Genomic DNA, 19,959 nt, shown 5'->3' with positions numbered 1-19,959 from the left:
CAGGTAAACAAAAGCAAGTCTTCAATTTTTTTCGGCTATAATGTTCCTCATACCATCAGACAGCAGTTGGGGATACTTCTAGATGTCCGGAATTCAGGGGGTCAAGACAGGTACTTGGGGCTTCCGGCGTTGGTGAACAAATCAAAAATGACAACTTTCAAGGAAATCAGCCAAAAAGTTCGCAACAAAGTCAGCGGTTGGCAAGGGAACCTATTATCAAACGGAGGCAGGGAGGTTCTTATAAAAAGTATAGCGACAGCGGTTCCGGTTTACACTATGTCGTGTTTTCTACTACCAAAATCGCTTCATAAGGATATTAATTCCATCATATCCAATTTCTGGTGGGGTAGGAGAGACAAAGAAAGAAAACTCCACTGGATTTCGTGGGAAAAAATGTGCATGTCAAAGGACGCCGGGGGGATGGGCTTTCGAGATCTAGAGCAATTTAACCTCGCTCTTCTAGCAAAGCAAGGTTGGCGGTTCTTGAATCAGCCGGAGACTTTGATTTCTAGAGTTTTTAAAGGAAAATATTTTCCTCACGGATCGTTTTTAGAAGCCAGACATCATGCTACGGGTTCATGGGCGTGGCGAAGTATTCTGCGGGGGAGATCTGTTCTTACTAAAGGTCTGAGATGGCAATTGAATTCAGGGGATTCGATATCCATTAAACACGACGCTTGGCTTCACAACGCGTTCCCCTTCACAATTGATCAAGATACCATTCTCCCGGATTCTCTTACAAAGGCTGGCGACCTAATTGATAGACCTCTGGGTATTTGGAAGGAGGCCCTGATCAAAGAAACTTTTAACGAGACGGACGCAAACGCTATTCTTAGCTTACCCATAAGCATTACGGGTGGAAGGGATAAGCTAATCTGGAATTTCACCACCACAGGGTCCTTCTCAGTCCGATCAGCCTACCATGTAGCTTTTACAAGCGTGAGAAATCCGGATGGCCCAACACGTCGCCAACCGATGCTCCCTACTAACCATTGGAAGGTAATGTGGAAGATGAACATCCCTCCCAACCTTAAAATTTTCCTTTGGAAGATTTTTAACAACGGTTTGGCAGTCAATAGCAATATCCATCACAGAATTCAAATACGTCCTAGCACCTGCCCGCGTTGCTGCGACGTCGAAGACGTAAACCATCTCCTGCTAAATTGTCCGTTCGCGGAGGCGGTTTGGTTAGGATCCTCCCTTAGCCATATATTTGCAGCTACAGACTATGCCTCCTTTGAAGCAATGTGGCTCCATTTGGTCAAGCTCCAAGCCGCTGAAGCTGAAAACGGTGTGTTGCTTGAGAAGGCCGCCTGGACTGCTTGGACAATCTGGCTCAGCAGAAACGCGATGGTTTTTCGAGAAGATGCAGGGGACCCTCTCTCAACTCTTCAAACTGCAGACAACCTTTTTAGAGAGTGTAAAAATGCCTTATCTGTAGAGAGCGTTAGAATCAACACTGTACAGGCCCCCCCTCGTTGGAACCCTCCAACAGGAAATACTCTAAAGGTAAATTTTGACGGTGCTTTTCATCAAGCTTCAGGCACTGGCGTTGGAGCCGCGGTGGTTCGCAATCAGCAAGGTCGACCTACAGCTACTTGTGCCCGCAGATTCACACATGTTACTTCCCCCGCTTTGGTAGAGGCTTTTGCCCTTCGAGAAGCGATTCTGCTAGCTAAACATTTGCGCTTCTCAGCAGTGATCTTTGAAGGTGACGCCAAAGGTATTATAGATGCTATGAAGGGAGGAACAAAGCTTAACTCAGTTTGCGATGTGGTACTTCAGGATTGCCGGACCTTGTGCTTGTCTTTCACGGCTGTTTCTTTTAGTTTTATCCGGCGTACCGGAAATTGGGTGGCTCATGTTTTAGCCAAAAAATCCCTTAAAGATATTCCGTTTTGTACTAATCCTCTAGCCCAATTGACGTGGCTAGAGTCGAGACTCATGTAGTTGATCTATTCTTATTGAAATTATTATCTTTCGGCAAAAAAAATTCTATACTAGTTAGGAATAACAAATATAAAATTTTATTGATAAACATATTTCACTATCAAATTCATTTAGAAATTAATAAACAAATTTTTGGATATAAAAAAAAAACTAAAAACCTTGGAATTTAATGAACCAAATAGTGTGAACATAAATTTGTTATACTCAAGAATCAATACTTTACTAGAGTAATAACCATAATTTACACAAAGAAAGAAACAATAAACACACAAACATTTTTTTCCTTTTCCATTTTGTTTCACATATGTTTCTTCCATTTGCAAAACATGAAATTTTGATATCACAAATTAAAACCCAAACTATAAAAAAAAAAAAAAAAACTAAAACCCTTGTAATACAGGCCTCTTTCCAAGCCGTTTGATCTCTCTATCCATTTGGCCAGTGAGCATTAAACCAAACATCTTATAATCACATAAAAGAGACCAAATTGGATGACCAAAAGTTGCAGGAACATTCCTTTCCACAAAGAAATGGCTATACCAAGCACAACCATACCCAATCAATGGCACAAAAAACAAAAACCATAAATTGAAAAATATTGAATACATCAAACAGATTAAACTTGCTACTGTACCCACAAAATGCCACCTTCTTGTTGCTGCTTTTGAGTGTTGTGTCATGTAAAATGGCCAGAATTCTTCAAAATTCCTGAAGTTCATAGCTTATGAACCCTAAAATTCAACAATCTTTGCAAAAATACCCAGATCAAAATTAGCTTCCAAAATCAAACCTTGAAACCGAATTTCAGTACCCAAATCAAAATTATTTCTGGGTTTGGTTTGAATTGAAAGATTTGAGCAATAACCCAATTTCAACAATCTTCAAGTATTTGAAGAAATACCCAGATCAAATTAACCTTCCAAAATCCAAAATTGAAACAGAATTTGGGTACCCAGAATCGAAATTCTACCTGAGTTTGGTCTAAATTGAAAGATTTGAGCTTAATCAGGATCAAATCTTCAAAAGTTGACACAAAAATAAAGAAAAAAATATGGTTGGACTGTAGATAAAATTTGATAAGTTGTTTGGAGCTGCTATAGAGGATTTTGATGTTAATTAAGGATCCAACAAAAGAAATGAAGACACATAGGTGAGAGTTGTGATGAAAATTAGAAAATTGAAGGGTGAATAGTAGTTGTCTCACTTTTAATGGAGAAATCAAAGTAGGTTTTTGGGATTTTTTTTGCTATTAGAGGTGGCCTTATTTTATATATTGGCATTTTCAGATTTTTTTGTTTGTGTGGTTTGTGGTAGAAGGAGGAATTCTTTTTCTTTCTTTATTTTCTTGAGTTTTTTTAGAGTATGTTTAAAAAAATAAGGTCTTTCTTTTAATTGGATTTATTATTCTATCTATGATCTAAGTTGGGTAGACTAGAACATATTTAAATATGACAAAATAGGTAAACATAATTTTTCTCCATGCAATTTTGTTGGAGTACTTTTTAGGGCTTTTTATATAAAATAATGATTTTGGCAGCCCATTTACTTTTATACAGGACAAGTTAAATCTTTACTTTACCTAACTCATTTTCTTACTTTGATAACTTATACTTCAAATTCTTTCTTTTATACGATTTTTCTTATTTCTCTCAATCATTCTTCTTCTCCACGATTTTTTTTGAGCTGTGAAAGAAAATTTTCACGATTTCTGCTCCTTCGCTTCCGCCGTTCCGCCTCTTCTGTTCCGCCGTTCTGCCTTCGCCATTCCGCCTCCTCCGTTCCGCCGTTCTGCCTTCGCCGTTCCGCCTCCGCCGTTTCGCCTCTATCGTTCCGCTTTTGTCTCGCCGCGTCATCTTTCTTTTATCTTTTTAATTTTAGATCTGAAATTTTTTGTTTTTTTTTATTTTCAGATCTGAAATATGTTTATCTTTTACTGTTGATTCACCATTAAACATGTATAAAGAGTATCTTTAAAGAATCTAATACTTATTTCATGTTATATAGAATAATTTTGTGATTTATATAATAAAATTCTGTTATTTCTGTATTTTTTTGTGTTTTGTTGTATTTCTGCGTTTTTTTTATTCTGCAGAATGATTTGTTGATGATGATTGATTGCTGAATTATTGTAATGTTACAGTGTTGTTGATTTTATGTTGACTTTATGTTGATATTATGTTGATATCTACTGATTCTTTTTCTTTTAACATTGACAAATAAGATAATATTGTCTGTGAAATAAACTTTCGTTAGATGAAATGAAATTGTATCATAACCGTCTTTGTCGAAATTTAGTTAGGGATGAGAGGTGGAACGCAAAATAGTTATACAAGTGATTTGGAAGAAAATGTACAGCTGCAAAGAGAATTGAGGAAAAAAAATATTTTGAAATAAATTTCTTTAATTTGTGAACTGTTGTGTTGGTGTATATTTAGTATATTTTTATTTTTATATGTAAGAATAATTTTATTTTTTCATTTGAATTATTGTTGTTGTTTTTTCATATTGTTTTGATTACTTACTATGCTAATATCTTTATCTGATTCATTTATTTTAAACATTTTGTACCTTTATTATTCTTTAGTAGAATTACTACTATCATATTAACAAATTATCAACATAATGTCAACATGATATCAACAATTAATGCTAATTTAATTGTAAAATGAGAACATCGATTGATTTAAGCAAAAAACAATCAACACATTATCAAAAACATGTCAATAGGTCATCAATACAGCAATTTAACACTAACTTTACTTTTCTTTTAATGATTGAAAAATCAACATGTTATCAACAGTATATCAACAACATGTCAACATAAAATTGAAAATCAAAAAAAGTAGAAATACTTATCAACATAATGTCAACAATTAATCAACAACGAATCAACAATTAATGCTAATTTAGTCAAGATGTTTGTAAAATGAGAATATTGATTGATTTAAGTCAAAAACAATCAACATATTATTAAAAACATATCAATAGTTCATTAATACATCAATTTAATACTAACTTTATTTTTTTTTCAATGATTGAAAAATCAACATGTTATCAACACTATATCAACAACATGTCAACATAAAATTGAAAATCAAAAAAAGTTGAAATATATATCAACATAATGTCAACAATAAATCAACAACGAATCAACATAATAAATAAAATAAAACATAATTTTTTAAAAAATTGTGACAATCTATAAAATATCAACAAGAAATCAACAACATGTCAACATGATAATGCTAACATATCCTTATCTAATATCATTTAAAGTTTGTTTTTTTAGTTTATTTCACGCACAAAATTATCTAATTTGCTAATGTTTTTTTTAGAATAAATTTTTTCAATGTTAAAATTAAAGAAATACCAACTGATTATCAACACAAAATCAACATAAAATCAACAACACTGTAATATTATAATATTTCAGCAATCAACCATCATCAATAAATCGAATTGCAGAATAAAAAAACACAAAAATACAACCAAACACAAAAACTGCAGAAATAACAAAAATTTATTCCATATAACCATAAATTTATATTACATAACATGAAATTAGCATTATATTCTTAAAATATAATCTTTATACATGTTTAATGGTGAAATAACAGTAAAAAATTGTAGATCTGAAAATAAAAAAGAAGAAGAAGAAGAAAAATGAATAAATTATAGATCTGAAATCAAATAGATGACGACGATGAGCAGAGGAGATGATGGCGTTAACAAAGATGACAACGAAGGCGATGATGAGAACGATGACGAAGGAGCGGAGGACGGCTCAGCAGAAGACGGCGAACGGTAAAAAAAAAAGGAAGATGAACTGAGAGGAAGAGAGAATTGAATGATGAGGAGAGAGAAAATAAATGAAATTATGATTTGTATGCTATTAGGGTTTAATATATAGAGTCCGTATAAAAGTAATAAAATAGGCCGCACATGGTAGTTTAGAAAAGGCAAATTTGGACCCGTATAAAAGATAAGAATTTGGCAAAGTAGGTTGTTTGTGTAAAAAGCCCTACTTTTTAGGTATATTTAGGCAAAACTTATCCGAAGTTGTACGGGATCCTTATTAAAATTGGGCTAATCCCCTGAAAAACCCCCCACCTTTCAACCACCTTCGTTTGCACATTCATCTTTCAAAATCTCTAATTTTACGCAAATTCTCACCTTTCATTTTCAATTGCACCCTAAAAGTATTAAATTAGCTCTTTTTCACTATAAAAAAGTTCAAATCGATAATTTATATTTTAATTCATATTTTAAATATTCCTCAATGTTTAAATTTCAACAATAAAACTATATTTCTTAAAATTTTAAAAGTTAATTTTTTTATATAAAATAAAAATCAATTAAAAATATCATTAAATATGGTTTTGTTGTTGAAATTTAAACATTAAGAACTATTTAGAATATGAATTAAAATATAAAGTATCGATTTCAACTTTTTTCTAGTGACAAAAGCCCAATTAAATACTTCTAGGGTGCAATTGAAAATGAAAGGTGATAATTTGGGTAAAATTGGAGATTTTAAAAGGTGAGGGTGCAAACGAAAGGGAGTTGAAAGGTGGGGGGGTTTTTCAGGGGTTAAGCCTTAAAATTGCATTACAAACTCTCCCAAATTACATAATTGGTATCTATCTGATTCCTTTCAGTTTGTGTGATGAACTTAAACGAATGCTTAATTTGTTTTGGCGAGGAAATAGTCGCGATGGTGAAAATATTTATTGGAAAAAATGGGACAAACTATGTGTTCATAAGATTCATAGAGTCTTGACTTTAGAAAATTATATGAATTCAATCTTTCTCTTCTTGCTGAACAAGGTTAGCGAATTACTATTTATCTAAAAACTTTAGTTGTTGTCACGACCCAAAATATTGAGCCGCAACCGGTGCTAGGAAACAGGAGTGTTAGCTCCGGAACCCGTAGCAAGCCTAAAATCACAATTAATTTTTCTCAAATAATATAAATAAACAGCGTAACACAACAGAAGCAAATATATAACATATATAAACATTTACACTAACTGTTCTGTTAACCTCGCGGGCTCTAGTTACCGTACCCTGTACGAACTGGCCTCGCGGTACTATATACATCAGTTAGTGTCTCAAAACATCACACCGGCATCTGGGGCCGTGGATCATATACTAAACACGTAGCCTATCAAAATGCATATAAAACAATAACGGCAGTTAACATATACAATCAGAATGAACTACTGTCTAGGCTACTATACTATCGACGAAGGACCACTACTGCAGCATTCACAGAAGTCAGAAACTAACATATACAGCTGACTTCTGGACTTCAAAATTGGCCTCTAGCTAGGTCCACAAGCTAAGCACCTGTAGGGCGTCAAAGGTGAGGGGTCAGTATTTGGGAAAATACTGAGTGAGTGTGCATTTACTAACGGTATTATCATAAAAACATAGCATCGCATCTCAATAAACAATAATATAAAACATATAAACAGGTATTTGATCCGTGCGAAACTAATATCCTAGCATGCGACACATTTCTCGAATAATCATTATCATTTAACCCAATCGTAAATATCAATTGCGAGTCCAACTCGCTGGTGGCCCAGCCACTAGATACGGGGACTCTAGACTACACCGTAGCCGAGTGCTTACTCGTATCAAAATCATATACCCAATCGTAAATTTCATAATCATCATCAGCTCCCAGCTGTGTCATATCATTTCTCAAATGCAAACATACTAGACTGACTCGATACTGGTGATCACACAGCCTATTGACACCCAATAGGTAGCTAGTTTCATCGGATCGCATACTAGTTCTCGTATATAGAAATTACATAAACATATAACATTCAATCAGCTATATATAATGCGATGCATGAAACAGTATATATATATTTATATAAAATAACTTTAATATATAATACACGAAAGTAAAATGCAACTCACAGTGACCACTATCCACTCTACAACAAGATCGATGTGGTAATATGCTCGTACTAGCACACCTCTAGTGCCCTCACTGCCTGGTCGTACGTTTGTTACATATTAATTAACGTTTAATAGTCAGATGTGGATTATAAGTTTAATACTTTCATAATTTAGGTGTTGATTTCATTCTTAATACTATTTACGTATTCAGAAACTCTTAGTCGTATCCACGACTTATCGAATACCATTCCTCGTATTCGGAAATTATATAATTCCCTTAACATTTTTCATTATCGTTACTCGCGTAAAACGTCGAGCTAAGTCTCTCTTTTCAAGTGATCGGGGTCTATTGTTGAGTTGTAGGGTTTAATATTCAAAATTATCAAAAATCGGTCAAATTAGGTCAAAAGTCCGTTTCGGCCCCCCCGAACCTACTGTGCGGGCGCATAGCATGACTATGCGCTCGCATAGTCTGGCTATGCGCTCGCATAGCCTTGCTTGGCTATGCGGACGCATAGCCTGGCTATGCGCTCGCATAGCCTGGCTATGCGGGCGCATAGCCTAAGCTATGCGCTCGCATAGCTCTGCTATGCGGGCGCATAGCACGGCTATGCGGGCGCATAGCACGGCTATGCGGGCGCATAGCACGGCTATGCGGGCGCATAGCACGGCTATGCGGGCGCATAGCACGGCTATGCGGGCGCATAGCACGGCTATGCGCTCGCATAGCTTCTGCTATGCGGGCGCGTAGCTGCTCGCTATGCTCGGCCCGGAAACGCTGTTTCCGGGCCGTTTCGCCGCACCCCGTCATGGTCCACACTCTCACAACCTCAAATCCTTCAAAACCCGTCATTTCATTTTCACCAAAACGCTCAAACCGAGCTAAAAACGTCAAATTCATATTCTTTATTTAAAACAGCCCATATAACTCGAATTTGGCACCAATTCTCAAACTCTTACCTTGGAATGAAGCTTGATATCGATAGAGCTTTCAATTACGAAGAGATCGACGTGAAAATCGCTTAAATCGGATGTCGAACGAAGAAACGGCGGCGAAACGAAACCGATCGATGGATTTCTCTCGTCTCTGGATGCTTCTCTTCCTCTATCTGATTCATATTTCTTTTCTTATATGATTTGGCAAAAATATTACTTTAATCCTTGTTCTTTTTGTTTCTTATCATTTTTCCTTTAAACTTTTCTTTTATACGATTTAGTCCATAGCTAAATCGATAAACTCTTTTATTACGACTTATACGTATTATTTATATCCGACAAATAATACAAAGCTCGATATTAACACTTTCCCGTCAAAATCCAATATTTCTATTTTTGACACAAAGTGGCTAAATTACTACTTTGGTCCCTGTACTTCATTTTGGACTTTTCTTGACATTTTTCCTTTTTATTCCAATTTTAACTTCAGAATTGAAATATAATATAAATTTTCTCCGAAATTATCTTTTCTAAAACCGACCTGCTAAAACTTATTTATCGGAAAACGTTCCGATAATGTCACTTTGGCGAATCCAAACTGGACACGTGGTCCAATTAGATAATTAAAATTTTTGGGGTATTACATTCTTTCCCCCTTATAAAAATTCGTCCTCGAATTTTTATAAATCTTGTTAGGATTTTAACTTATCCTTATTGCCTCCTTAGCGTCCATTAATACATATTAGTTGTATCTTGTCTTGTACTTTAACTTTCACTTCTTTTCTCATAACTTTCTGTCTTTGTATAGCTGCTTGCTGTCACATCGTTGAGAATCCTCTTACTGACACCTTCGCTTTATCTATTATCTTTCCCGAAACAGTATGGTCCTTGGACGTATTCTTGATATTGTAGTCTTTGCATCATTGCTACCCAGTTGTCGCTAATCACAATTTAATGTTTTCTTGCTTCCTTATTTCCTTCTTAGTAGCTATAGGTTGCTACTAGTCTTCTTTCTACATAAATGGTCACGACGCACCATTTTCATCCTTACTGACGTACTTATTTATTCATAACCTGCAGTTATGATCTTTACTATTATCTGTAATTATCACCTTCCTTTCTTACTGGTTCTTGTCATTTCTTACTCCTTTCTATTATTGTCTGACACCTCATTCTGCATTAATTAATTTTTTTCTCGACTTGCATTATTTTAAGTACTTTCACTTTCTCTTAACGTAGCTAAACTTGATACCTTTATCACTATCTTCCATTTCTCTTTCCTTTGCTCCTCTAGTCTATTATGAACTTCACGTCGTTCGGTCGGTCATGATTCTTCATCCCTTACCATTGTCTTATACGTTTCATTTCACGTTACTTTTAGTCGTATGACTTGTACAGTTGCCTTTTAGTACAAGTCATATTCTAATTCTATTCTCTTCTCTTTAGTTGCTCCTTTGAGGTTCGTCTCGAATCTTCTATTGACTTATCAGTCAAAACAGTCTTTCCTTAACATCATAATTTCTCATTCATAATGACCTCATAAGAATCTTATATGTTTCTTTAACGCTTAGCTGTTTTGAAAATCTTTCTCGTTAATTAACCTTCATTGAATTTCTTCCTTATCTTTAACCTTTAACTAACTTCATCTTTAACTTTCATCCGTAATATACTCAGTAGATCCTTAATAACTTAATTTCTTTATACTAACACCACCTCTCATTCGTATGTCATCGTGACTCTTTAAATATAGTTCACTCCTATCTGTCCAATAACAATGAAGTATCACTTTATTCTTTACTCACTGTATTCACTACGTCTTTCTTCTATCTATAACAGCTTTGGTATTGCTGCCTTCTTCCGATAATCCTTCTCGCATATCCTTAAAACTTTTCATACCTCTAATCATCTTGTAAAATTTTGAGGGTATATGAGTTTCCTTATTATACTTTCTTTCATATCTTTCACCATTCTTACATTTACTGATACGTACGCCTATACGTGTGTCTTTTCCTTATGTTAGAATTTTACACTTAACCTTTCTCCCTTTTTGTTAACGCAACTTATAATTCTTCATGCTGATATTAGTAACTTTACTTAATATCAGTCATATAGCATCATCATCTCTCTTAATTTATCCAATCTTAAACCTTCACGTTTTGTAAAATCGTCTGCTTCGTCGTTTCATATTTCTTCCCTTTCTTCTTACTGTTAATCTCTCTTCTCCAATTATGACTTCGGATTGCCACTTCATCTATTTCCACTTAAGAATAATCATATATCGTCCTCATGTTCTTGTTACGTTTCTTTCGTCTAGCACGACTCCCTGTCGTTTCACCCTTTACTTTTGCATAAGGATAAATACTACATCCTTAAATAGTGCCAGTGCATCGCAGCTTATCCGCGTATGCTTTCCGGCGATAATTCCTTATTCCCATTCTTTTTTAGCTTCACTAGCTTCGTTGCAAATAATTATTAATATGGCTTTATTCTGTTATTGGAGTTTCTTTTACAATTTTTTTTTTCTATTTTTTTTATTCTTATTTATTAAGAATCTTTTACTATTTGTCGCAGGACTTTACATCCGAGTTTACTTACTGAACAAAACTATTTTAAAACTTCTTTTGACTGCGCAGCTCTTTCTAAACCACTTTTCACAAATCATTTAAAATCGTTAGTACAATTGTTGCTTAGAGTGATGACACCTCTCATCACCAAGGAGTTGCTCAAAATCGCATTTTCTTTATCATTATAAAGATATGATGCATGATCTAAAATTTTGAAAATCATTCTTTTATGCATTTCTATCGTGATTATGCAATGTCACATGCGATGCCTGAGCACAATTGTATTGAAAAATCATAGAAACTTTCAAAATCTTCATAAAATCGTAAGTCTTACTCTAGATTATACGCTCTGCGACTATTAACGGTTTTCTTTATACTTATTGGGTATATTTCAAATTTTTGTACTGCTGTCAAATTTTTGTATTGCTGTCATTTTTCTGTCATTTACAAACTGTTCTTCTGTCACAATTCTTCTCTCTACATATCCCCGACAACTCAATTAAATTCAAAATTTTCTACTGCTGTAATCACCATATCCACTTCTGCAATACTCTATACCACGTCAGATACAAATACAGGTGTCGATGTTCCACATCGATTTCTCTTTGTAATAATTCATCTTTCCCTTTACAGCTTTTAGAACGTAATATAGGAATTACGTTCTCTTTAAATGTATTATGTAGTGTTTATTATATTATTGTTTTTGTGAGTTATGTTTATCTGTTCTTTTATTAGGCGCGTGTTTAACTACAACGCTTCCTATAGGTTCTCGCTTTCCGAGGATTTATCCTATAGGCATACCCTATTACTGACATTCTATTATGCAATGCAACAATTATATAAACATAATAATGCAACATATAATCACTATTATATAAAACATGTAAATCACTAATACTTGGAGGTGCCTGATGCGGAACGTTAGGTTCCCTAATAACTACGCCTGTATGTCGGCCCCTAACTGTTCTACCAGAGTTTCTTCCACCTCTTTGCACAAAATAGGGGTTTGTTGTAATTCTGGAGGACGTACTGACGTAATCTGGGTGGTACTCACGTCTAAAGTAATAGGGTCGTACCGGATCACCCGCCCATTCATGCTCTGTTTCAATCCTACGGGCCATTGTAGTAAGTGTGCTGAAATGTTCGTCCACGTGCTCATACAACTCATCAAACTGAGGTCCTAAACCCCTGACATACCTACGATTAATGGTCCTATTGTCTTCGTTCAGATTAGGGACTCCTTCAGCCATCCGCAGAAAATCAGTAGAGTACGCTCCTACAGTCAACATCCCTCTGGAAAAAGAACGCATCTGCCTCCTAACCTGGTTTAGGGCTATCTGCGCCTGGCTGTTAGCTATGTCTGCATCTTCCCTCAAATTGCGGTATCTCCGCACACTAGACCAGAAATAGTCACCTCTGTACTCTTCGACGTCTAATTCATCTAACTCTTCTTCTTCTTCATACTCTTCTTCCTGAGGATCTACCTCTTCTGCTTCTTCTTCTAATTCTTCTTATGGGTCCTCCTCAGGATCTTCCTCAGGGTCTTCTTCAGGATCCTCTTCCGGATCTTCTTCGCTGTATTCTATCTCCGGTGAATGCACTCTAACTCTGTTTCCAGAAGAACTACCTATCTCCGACACAGACATATAGCCATTTTGATATATCTCTGGTGATGCTCTAGTATTTGCGTGGAATCCATTCTGATGGACCCCAGATGGTTCGCCTACTTCATTATGAAACCCGTTTTGAAATATAGGAGGCGCTTCCTCCCGTTCTTCCTCAGCATGCGACTGAGCTCCGTTTTGCCCAGACATGCTGAAAAGAAACAATTTCAAACGTAAGCGACCATCTGAGCCCACTTCACACGCAATCCCAATCATCAATTTATAGAATGCTGTAGACATTTAGCATGTAATCCAGCCGTACGTAATTCGCAAGCAGATAACCATTAAACAATTCCAGCGCAAGTAATAAACACTTAGTTATCTCAGTCGCCCGAAATTTGCAAACATATAACCACTTTCTATCTCTTAGCGTAAGTAACAAATTCTTAGTTGCCTTAGTCGTCCGTATAAACAGATACTATTCACTTACTAACTTAATAATCCTGGTTCGTGCGCGTTATAAAGCTTATTAACAATGCACATATCAATCAAATGCAGACAACTAGGGTCCGACTCATTGCTGCAGTAGTTCCTAGGTATACTTACGGACAAATACTACCAATCGAACAGACAATCAGACAAATCTAGCAGTGGTAACTGGACCAAACTGCTCTGATACCAACATTGTCACGACCCAAAATATTGAGCCGCAACCGGCGCTAGGGAACGGGAGTGGTAGCTCCGGAACCCGTAGCAAGCCTAAAATCACAATTAATTTTTCTCAAATAATATAAATAAACAGCGTAACACAACAGAAGCAAATATATAACATATATAAACATTTACACTAACTGTTCTGTTAACCTCGCGGGCTCTAGTTACCGTACCATGTACGAACTGGCCTCGCAGTACTATATACATCAGTTAGTGTCTCAAAACATCACACCGGCATCTGGGGCCGTGGATCATATACTAAACACGTAGCCTATCAAAATGCATATAAAACAATAACAGCAGTTAATATATACAATCAGAATGAACTGCTGTCTAGGCTACTATACTATCGACAAAGGACCACTACTGCAGCATTCACAGAAGTCAGAAACTAACATATACAGCTGACTTCTGGACTTCAAAATTGGCCTCTAGCTAGGTCCACAAGCTAAGCACCTGTAGGGCATCAAAGGTGAGGGGTCAGTATTTGGGAAAATACTGAGTGAGTGTGCATTTACTAACGGTATTATCATAAAAACATAGCATCGCATCTCAATAAACAATAATATAAAACATATAAACATGTATTTGATCCGTACGAAACTAATATCCTAGCATGCGACACATTTCTCGAATAATCATTATCATTTAACCCAATCGTAAATATCAATTGCGAGTCCAACTCGCTGGTGGCCCAGCCACTAGATACGGGGACTCCAGACTACACCGTAGCCGAGTGCTCACTCGTATCAAAATCATATACCCAATCGTAAATTTCATAATCATCATCAGCTCCCAGCTGTGTCATATCATTTCTCAAATGCAAACATACTAGACTGACTCGATACTGGTGATCACACAGCCTATTGACACCCAATAGGTAGCTAGTTTCATCGGATCGCATACTAGTTCTCGTATATAAAAATTACATAAACATATAACATTTAATCAGCTATATATAATGCGATGCGTGAAACAGTATATATATATTTATATAAAATAACTTTAATATATAATACACGAAAGTAAAATGCAACTCACAGTGACCGCTATCCACTCTACAACAAGATCGATGTGGTAATATGCTCGTACTAGCACACCTATAGTGCCCTCACTGCCTGGTCGTACGTCTGTTACATATTAATTAACGTTTAATAGTCAGATGTGGATTATACATTTAATACTTTCATAATTTAGGTGTTGATTTCATTCTTAATACTATTTACGTATTCAGAAACTCTTAGTCGTATCCACGACTTATCGAATACCATTCCTCGTATTCGGAAATTATATAATTCCCTTAACATTTTTCATTATCGTTACTCGCGTAAAACGTCGAGCTAAGTATCTCTTTTCAAGTGATCGGGGTCTATTGTTGAGTTGTAGGGTTTAATATTCAAAATTATCGAAAATCGGTCAAACTAGGTCAAAAGTCTGTTTCGGCCCCCCCGAACCTACTGTGCGGGCGCATAGCATGACTATGCGCTCGCATAGTCTGGCTATGCGCTCGCATAGTCTGGCTATGCGGGCGCATAGCTTGGCTATGCGCGCGCATAGCCTTGCTTGGCTATGCGGGCGCATAGCCTGAGCTATGCGGGCGCATAGCCTGAGCTATGCGTTCGCATAGCTTCTGCTATGCGGGCGCATAGCTGCTCGCTATGCTCGGCCCGGAAACGCTGTTTCCGGGCCGTTTCTCCGCACCCTGTCATGCTCCACACTCTCACAACCTCAAATCCTTCAAAACCCGTCATTTCATTTTCACCAAAACGTTCAAACCGAGCTAAAACGTCAAATTCATATTCTTTATTTAAAACAGCCCATATAACTCGAATTTGGCACCAATTCTCAAACTCTTACCTTGGAATGAAGCTTGATATCGATAAAGCTTTCAATTACGAAGAGATCGACGCGAAAATCGCTCAAATCGGATGTCGAACGAAGAAACGGCGGCGAAACGAAACCGATCGATGGATTTCTCTCGTCTCTGGATGCTTCTCTTCCTCTATCTGATTCATATTTCTTTTCTTATATGATTTGGCAAAAATCTTACTTTAATCCTTGTTCTTTTTGTTTCTTATCATTTTTCCTTTAAACTTTTCTTTAATACGATTTAGTCCATAGCTAAATCGATAAACTCTTTTATTACGACTTATACGTATTATTTATATCCGATAAATAATACAAAGCTCGATATTAACACTTTCCCGTCAAAATCCAATATTTCTATTTTCGACACAAAGTGGCTAAATTACTACTTTGGTCCCTGTACTTCATTTTGGACATTTCTTGACATTTTTCCTTTTTATTCCAATTTTAACTTCAGAATTGAAATATAATATAAATTTTCTCCGAAATTATCTTTTCTAAAACCGACATGCTAAAACTTATTTATCGGAAAACTTTCCGATAATGTCACTTTGGCGAATCCAAACTGGACACGTGGTCCAATTAGATAATTAAAATTTTTGGGGTATTACAGTTGCTCGGTTACTGAAAGCTCGCTGTTTTCCTACATCGAGTTTCCAGTCTACTAGGTTGAGTGGTAAACCTAGTTTTATATGGAGAAACATCATTGATTGCTTAGTGTTTGGTTAAATTTGGGAGTTTTTAGGTGATAGGCGATGGAAAGACAGTGTCCACCATTGGTGAATTATGGCTGATGAACATCGACAATCCGTTTATCACGACAGATTTACATCTAATTATTATGCAGGGAAGTGTCAATTCTTTGATCAAAGTTGACGCTAAAAGAGTGTGATCTTGATGTTGTTTCAAATTTATTTAATAATCGGGGATATCTTTAAAATTGTGAGTATACCTCTTGTGCCTGATAGACGAGTGGACTCTCTTTGTTGGAGGTTGGTCATGTTGTAGAATGGTCTCTCTCGTCGACCGGCAGACATGATCTTGACCTATCATTTGTTCAATTTTATATTGTATTATTTGGTCTACGTGGCGGAACTGATAACATTCGAGATTATGCATGATTATACACGAAAGATCCTTTTTTTGACTCTCTCTTTAGCCCTATGTCTATTATCAGGAAAGACACGAGATATATTCTATTAAAAGTGGATATAAGCATCTAATGACATCTCGCCGAATGTGGTAGTATTCAAAACACCTAGATTGGTTGGATGTTTTTGTGGTCTCAACATATTTCTCCTAAAGTGAAACACTTTCTTTGGCAAGCTATATTTTTCCAACTAGAGATGCCTTGAGATCTAGTCACGTGAAGATTGACATTATATATCTTGTGAGCATTGGGGAGGGAATCACTTGTTCATATCCTTTTCCAGTGTCCGTTTTCTGTCTCTTGCTTGACTCATTTTGGTCTATAATTGGCTGCAGGTCAGATGACAACTCTTGGCCAATAGATGTAGTTGTTCATATCCCAGACAATTGATCAGCAAGAGCAGCATGGTTCTCCAGGGTATTTAGGAAATCAAAAAATTTGGCTTGACACGGTCGTGGTAGCTCGACTACTCATTCTATCTCTAGTGGGCTGATATTTCTTCAGTTTTGGAAATCAACTTAGTTTGGCATAACCGATGGTGCTACATAGGGGTGAGCAAAAACCGAACCACTCCGCAAAACCGATCCAAACCGAGTCGAAAAAAATTGTGGAGTGGTTAAATCGGTTTACTCGGTGTGATTTGGTTTGGGATTTTTGATTTCTGCAGTTTTCGGTTCTGATCTGGTTTTAGGGCGCGGTTAACCGAACCGAACCGAAAACCGAAATTACAAAACGACGTCGTTTTGTTTTAGGGGGTTAGGGGGTATAAATACTCTCCTTAAAATTTTCCTAAACCTAATTCACTCAGAAACACCGACACTTGATAGGAGTATTTTACTCCTATTTAGGGTGCCGTTTCCGCATGCTTTTATTATGATTTATCACGGTTTTATGGTATTCCGAGTGCCTTATTATATGTTTTATTATTTCAGGTACTTTGGAGCATCGCGAAAGCATTTTGATACAAAAGATGGAAAAGTCGACGGAAAAGAGGCGAAAGCTCATTTGCAAGTCTGAAAAACCGACCCCTCTGCACTAATTGGCAAATTGGAACCAGCTAGAAGCCTCAAATGAATTTGTGTTCTTCATGAAAGTTGAAGTAGACGTCCCAAGCTTTCCAACGGTTCAAGAATCGACTCAATCGGACATTTCTACGCAAAGTTATGAAGTTTTAAAGATCGGAGCTGAAACCGTAATGCCAAGCTCGAATCGAGCTCACCAAGGCCAAGAGGGAGCTCGATTCGAGCTCACCACTCTGAGTTCCAGAAATTCAAGCTCGAATCGAGCTTGAGGAGCAAAAAATCAAGCTCGATTCGAGCTTAGGCTTGTGTAAAGGGGGAAATTTGATTTCAAATGCTTCAAGGCTTGATTCTCTTTGCTTCTTTGGGCCAAACACTCCTTGAGTGAATGTTTTTCTTTCCTCTTTTGTAAACATATAAAAACCCTTTTATCTCTATTTTAGTTTATGTCATGATTTGGTAGAGAATTGATAGACATCTCATTATTGTAGCAACACTTTCTCTCTAGCTTTAAATCATTGTTCTTATTGTTCTTACTAAAAGTAGTAAAGGATCTTCATAGTTCTTGGTGTTCTTCAAACTAATTTCCAGATTTTGCTATATTGGGAAACTTATTAAATACAAGTATTAGTCTTTTAATTGAAGCTTCATTATCTTGTTCATGTGTTTAAGGTTCATTTATTACTCCAAGGTACTTAATCTTTACTCTATGCCTAATCTTCATTATTGCTTAATTAGTTTTGCCATGATGATGATTAGTAGCTAAACCCCTTGTTTGGGGGTTGTTATGATTGCCATGCTTGATTAAATAGGTGATTAGGGTTAGGGTTTATGGGTGATGTTGGTTGTTGTGCTTCTTGAGCTTAATGCTTAGTATAGGTTGGCCTCTTATTCTTTGCTATGTGGTTTAATTAAGAGGACGAGAGTTAACTAATTAGACTATACCTAGGGGAGTACATGCTTTAGACCTAGATGCATTAGCATGATCTAGGGCTATCTTGGTTGTGGAGTTTGCTTGATTAGTCGGCTCGTTTAACTCTATCAAAATCTATGAGCACGAGAGTGGATTAGATTTCGGAATTGTTAATCAAGTTTTGACTCATTCACTTCCGGCTCGAGAGAGCGGAATTGGTTCCGTAGAATAGCTTGACCCGACCTAAGCTCCTATCACCTTGACCCGAACTACCTAGATATGACTTTGGCATGACTAGCAACCTCCAAGCGTTTTTACCCTTAGTTGAATCCTTATTGTTCAATCTTGTTTAATTGCAAGTTTAGTAGTTGTTTACCTTTAGACTTTTGATACTTTGAAAACCATATTCATGTTTGCTAAACGAATTGAATAGCAACTAAAATCACTCTCATCGATAATCACTCTTGAATTCACTCCTTGTGGGTACGATAACTCGGACTTAGGTCCACTCTATTACAAGTTGGGTTTATCCTCAACAAGTTTTTGGCGCCGTTGCCGGGGAGTGACGAGTGTTTATTGATTGATTGAAATTAGTTGTAGTTCGGTCGAGTTAGTTTTATTTTCTGTTTTTGTTACAATTGTTTGTTTTTGCTTTTTTCCGGGTTACGCGTGGTTTGCTTGTTGTTGTTTGTGTAGGATATCAACTATAGTGTATGCACAATACACGAAGGGCTAATCTTCCACTAGAACCGTTTCAAGACAATTTCGGGGGCTTTGAAAGAAGTGTGAGGCGGGAAAATCGTAGACCCGCTATCATGGAAAATGAGAATGAAGATTTTGAGGAAGGTGAGCGGTTCAATCCTCAAGTGGAAGGAGCGGAACAACATTATCCGCCTCCTCCCCCACTTGAGAATGTGAATCGCCAAAGGCATCAAGAACGCCCAAGGGATGATCGACCCCACTTGCATCCACAAGTGCACAATCAACCAAGACAAACTTTAGGCGAATTCTTTTTGCCGAATGTGGATAATGCCACGTTTGGATGTTTTGCAATGCCGGTTCAAGCGGCAACCTTTGAGATCAAGCCAAGTACGATACAACTTTTAGAGAATCGTTGTGCATTTTACGGGTTGAGTCAAGAGGATCCCAATGCGCACATCGCCAAATTCTTGGGTGTACTCAATACGTTTAAGCTTCATGGGATAACCGCGGATCAAATCAAGTTGAGAATGTTCCCCTTCTCTTTAAGGGACAAGGCTAGCTTATGGCTTCACTCTCTACCCAACGAATCCATCCACAATTGGAGAGAGTTGGCTCAAGCGTTTCT

The 19,959-nt window shown here is 36.7% G+C and overlaps 1 protein-coding gene across 1 annotated transcript; it reads right to left on the bottom strand.

Annotated features, from left to right (window-relative positions):
- Nucleotides 1-2,211: 2,211 nt before the first annotated feature.
- On the bottom strand, nucleotides 2,212-3,288 carry LOC126665563 (uncharacterized). The gene has a single exon (XM_050358394.2). It carries the CDS (start codon nucleotides 2,667-2,669, stop codon nucleotides 2,331-2,333), a length of 339 nt encoding a protein of 112 aa, XP_050214351.1. The 5' UTR covers nucleotides 2,670-3,288; the 3' UTR covers nucleotides 2,212-2,330.
- Nucleotides 3,289-19,959: the final 16,671 nt, after the last annotated feature.

This window comes from Mercurialis annua, linkage group LG1-X (genome assembly GCF_937616625.2).
Source record: "Mercurialis annua linkage group LG1-X, ddMerAnnu1.2, whole genome shotgun sequence".
Classification (NCBI taxonomy): Eukaryota; Viridiplantae; Streptophyta; class Magnoliopsida; order Malpighiales; family Euphorbiaceae; genus Mercurialis; species Mercurialis annua.
This window is presented reverse-complemented; position numbering and strand designations above follow the sequence as displayed.

Bases quoted from the DNA above. Each gene is read 5' to 3' on its own strand.
- LOC126665563 (XM_050358394.2), bottom strand. From the start codon at position 2,669: ATGAACTTCAGGAATTTTGAAGAATTCTGGCCATTTTACATGACACAA.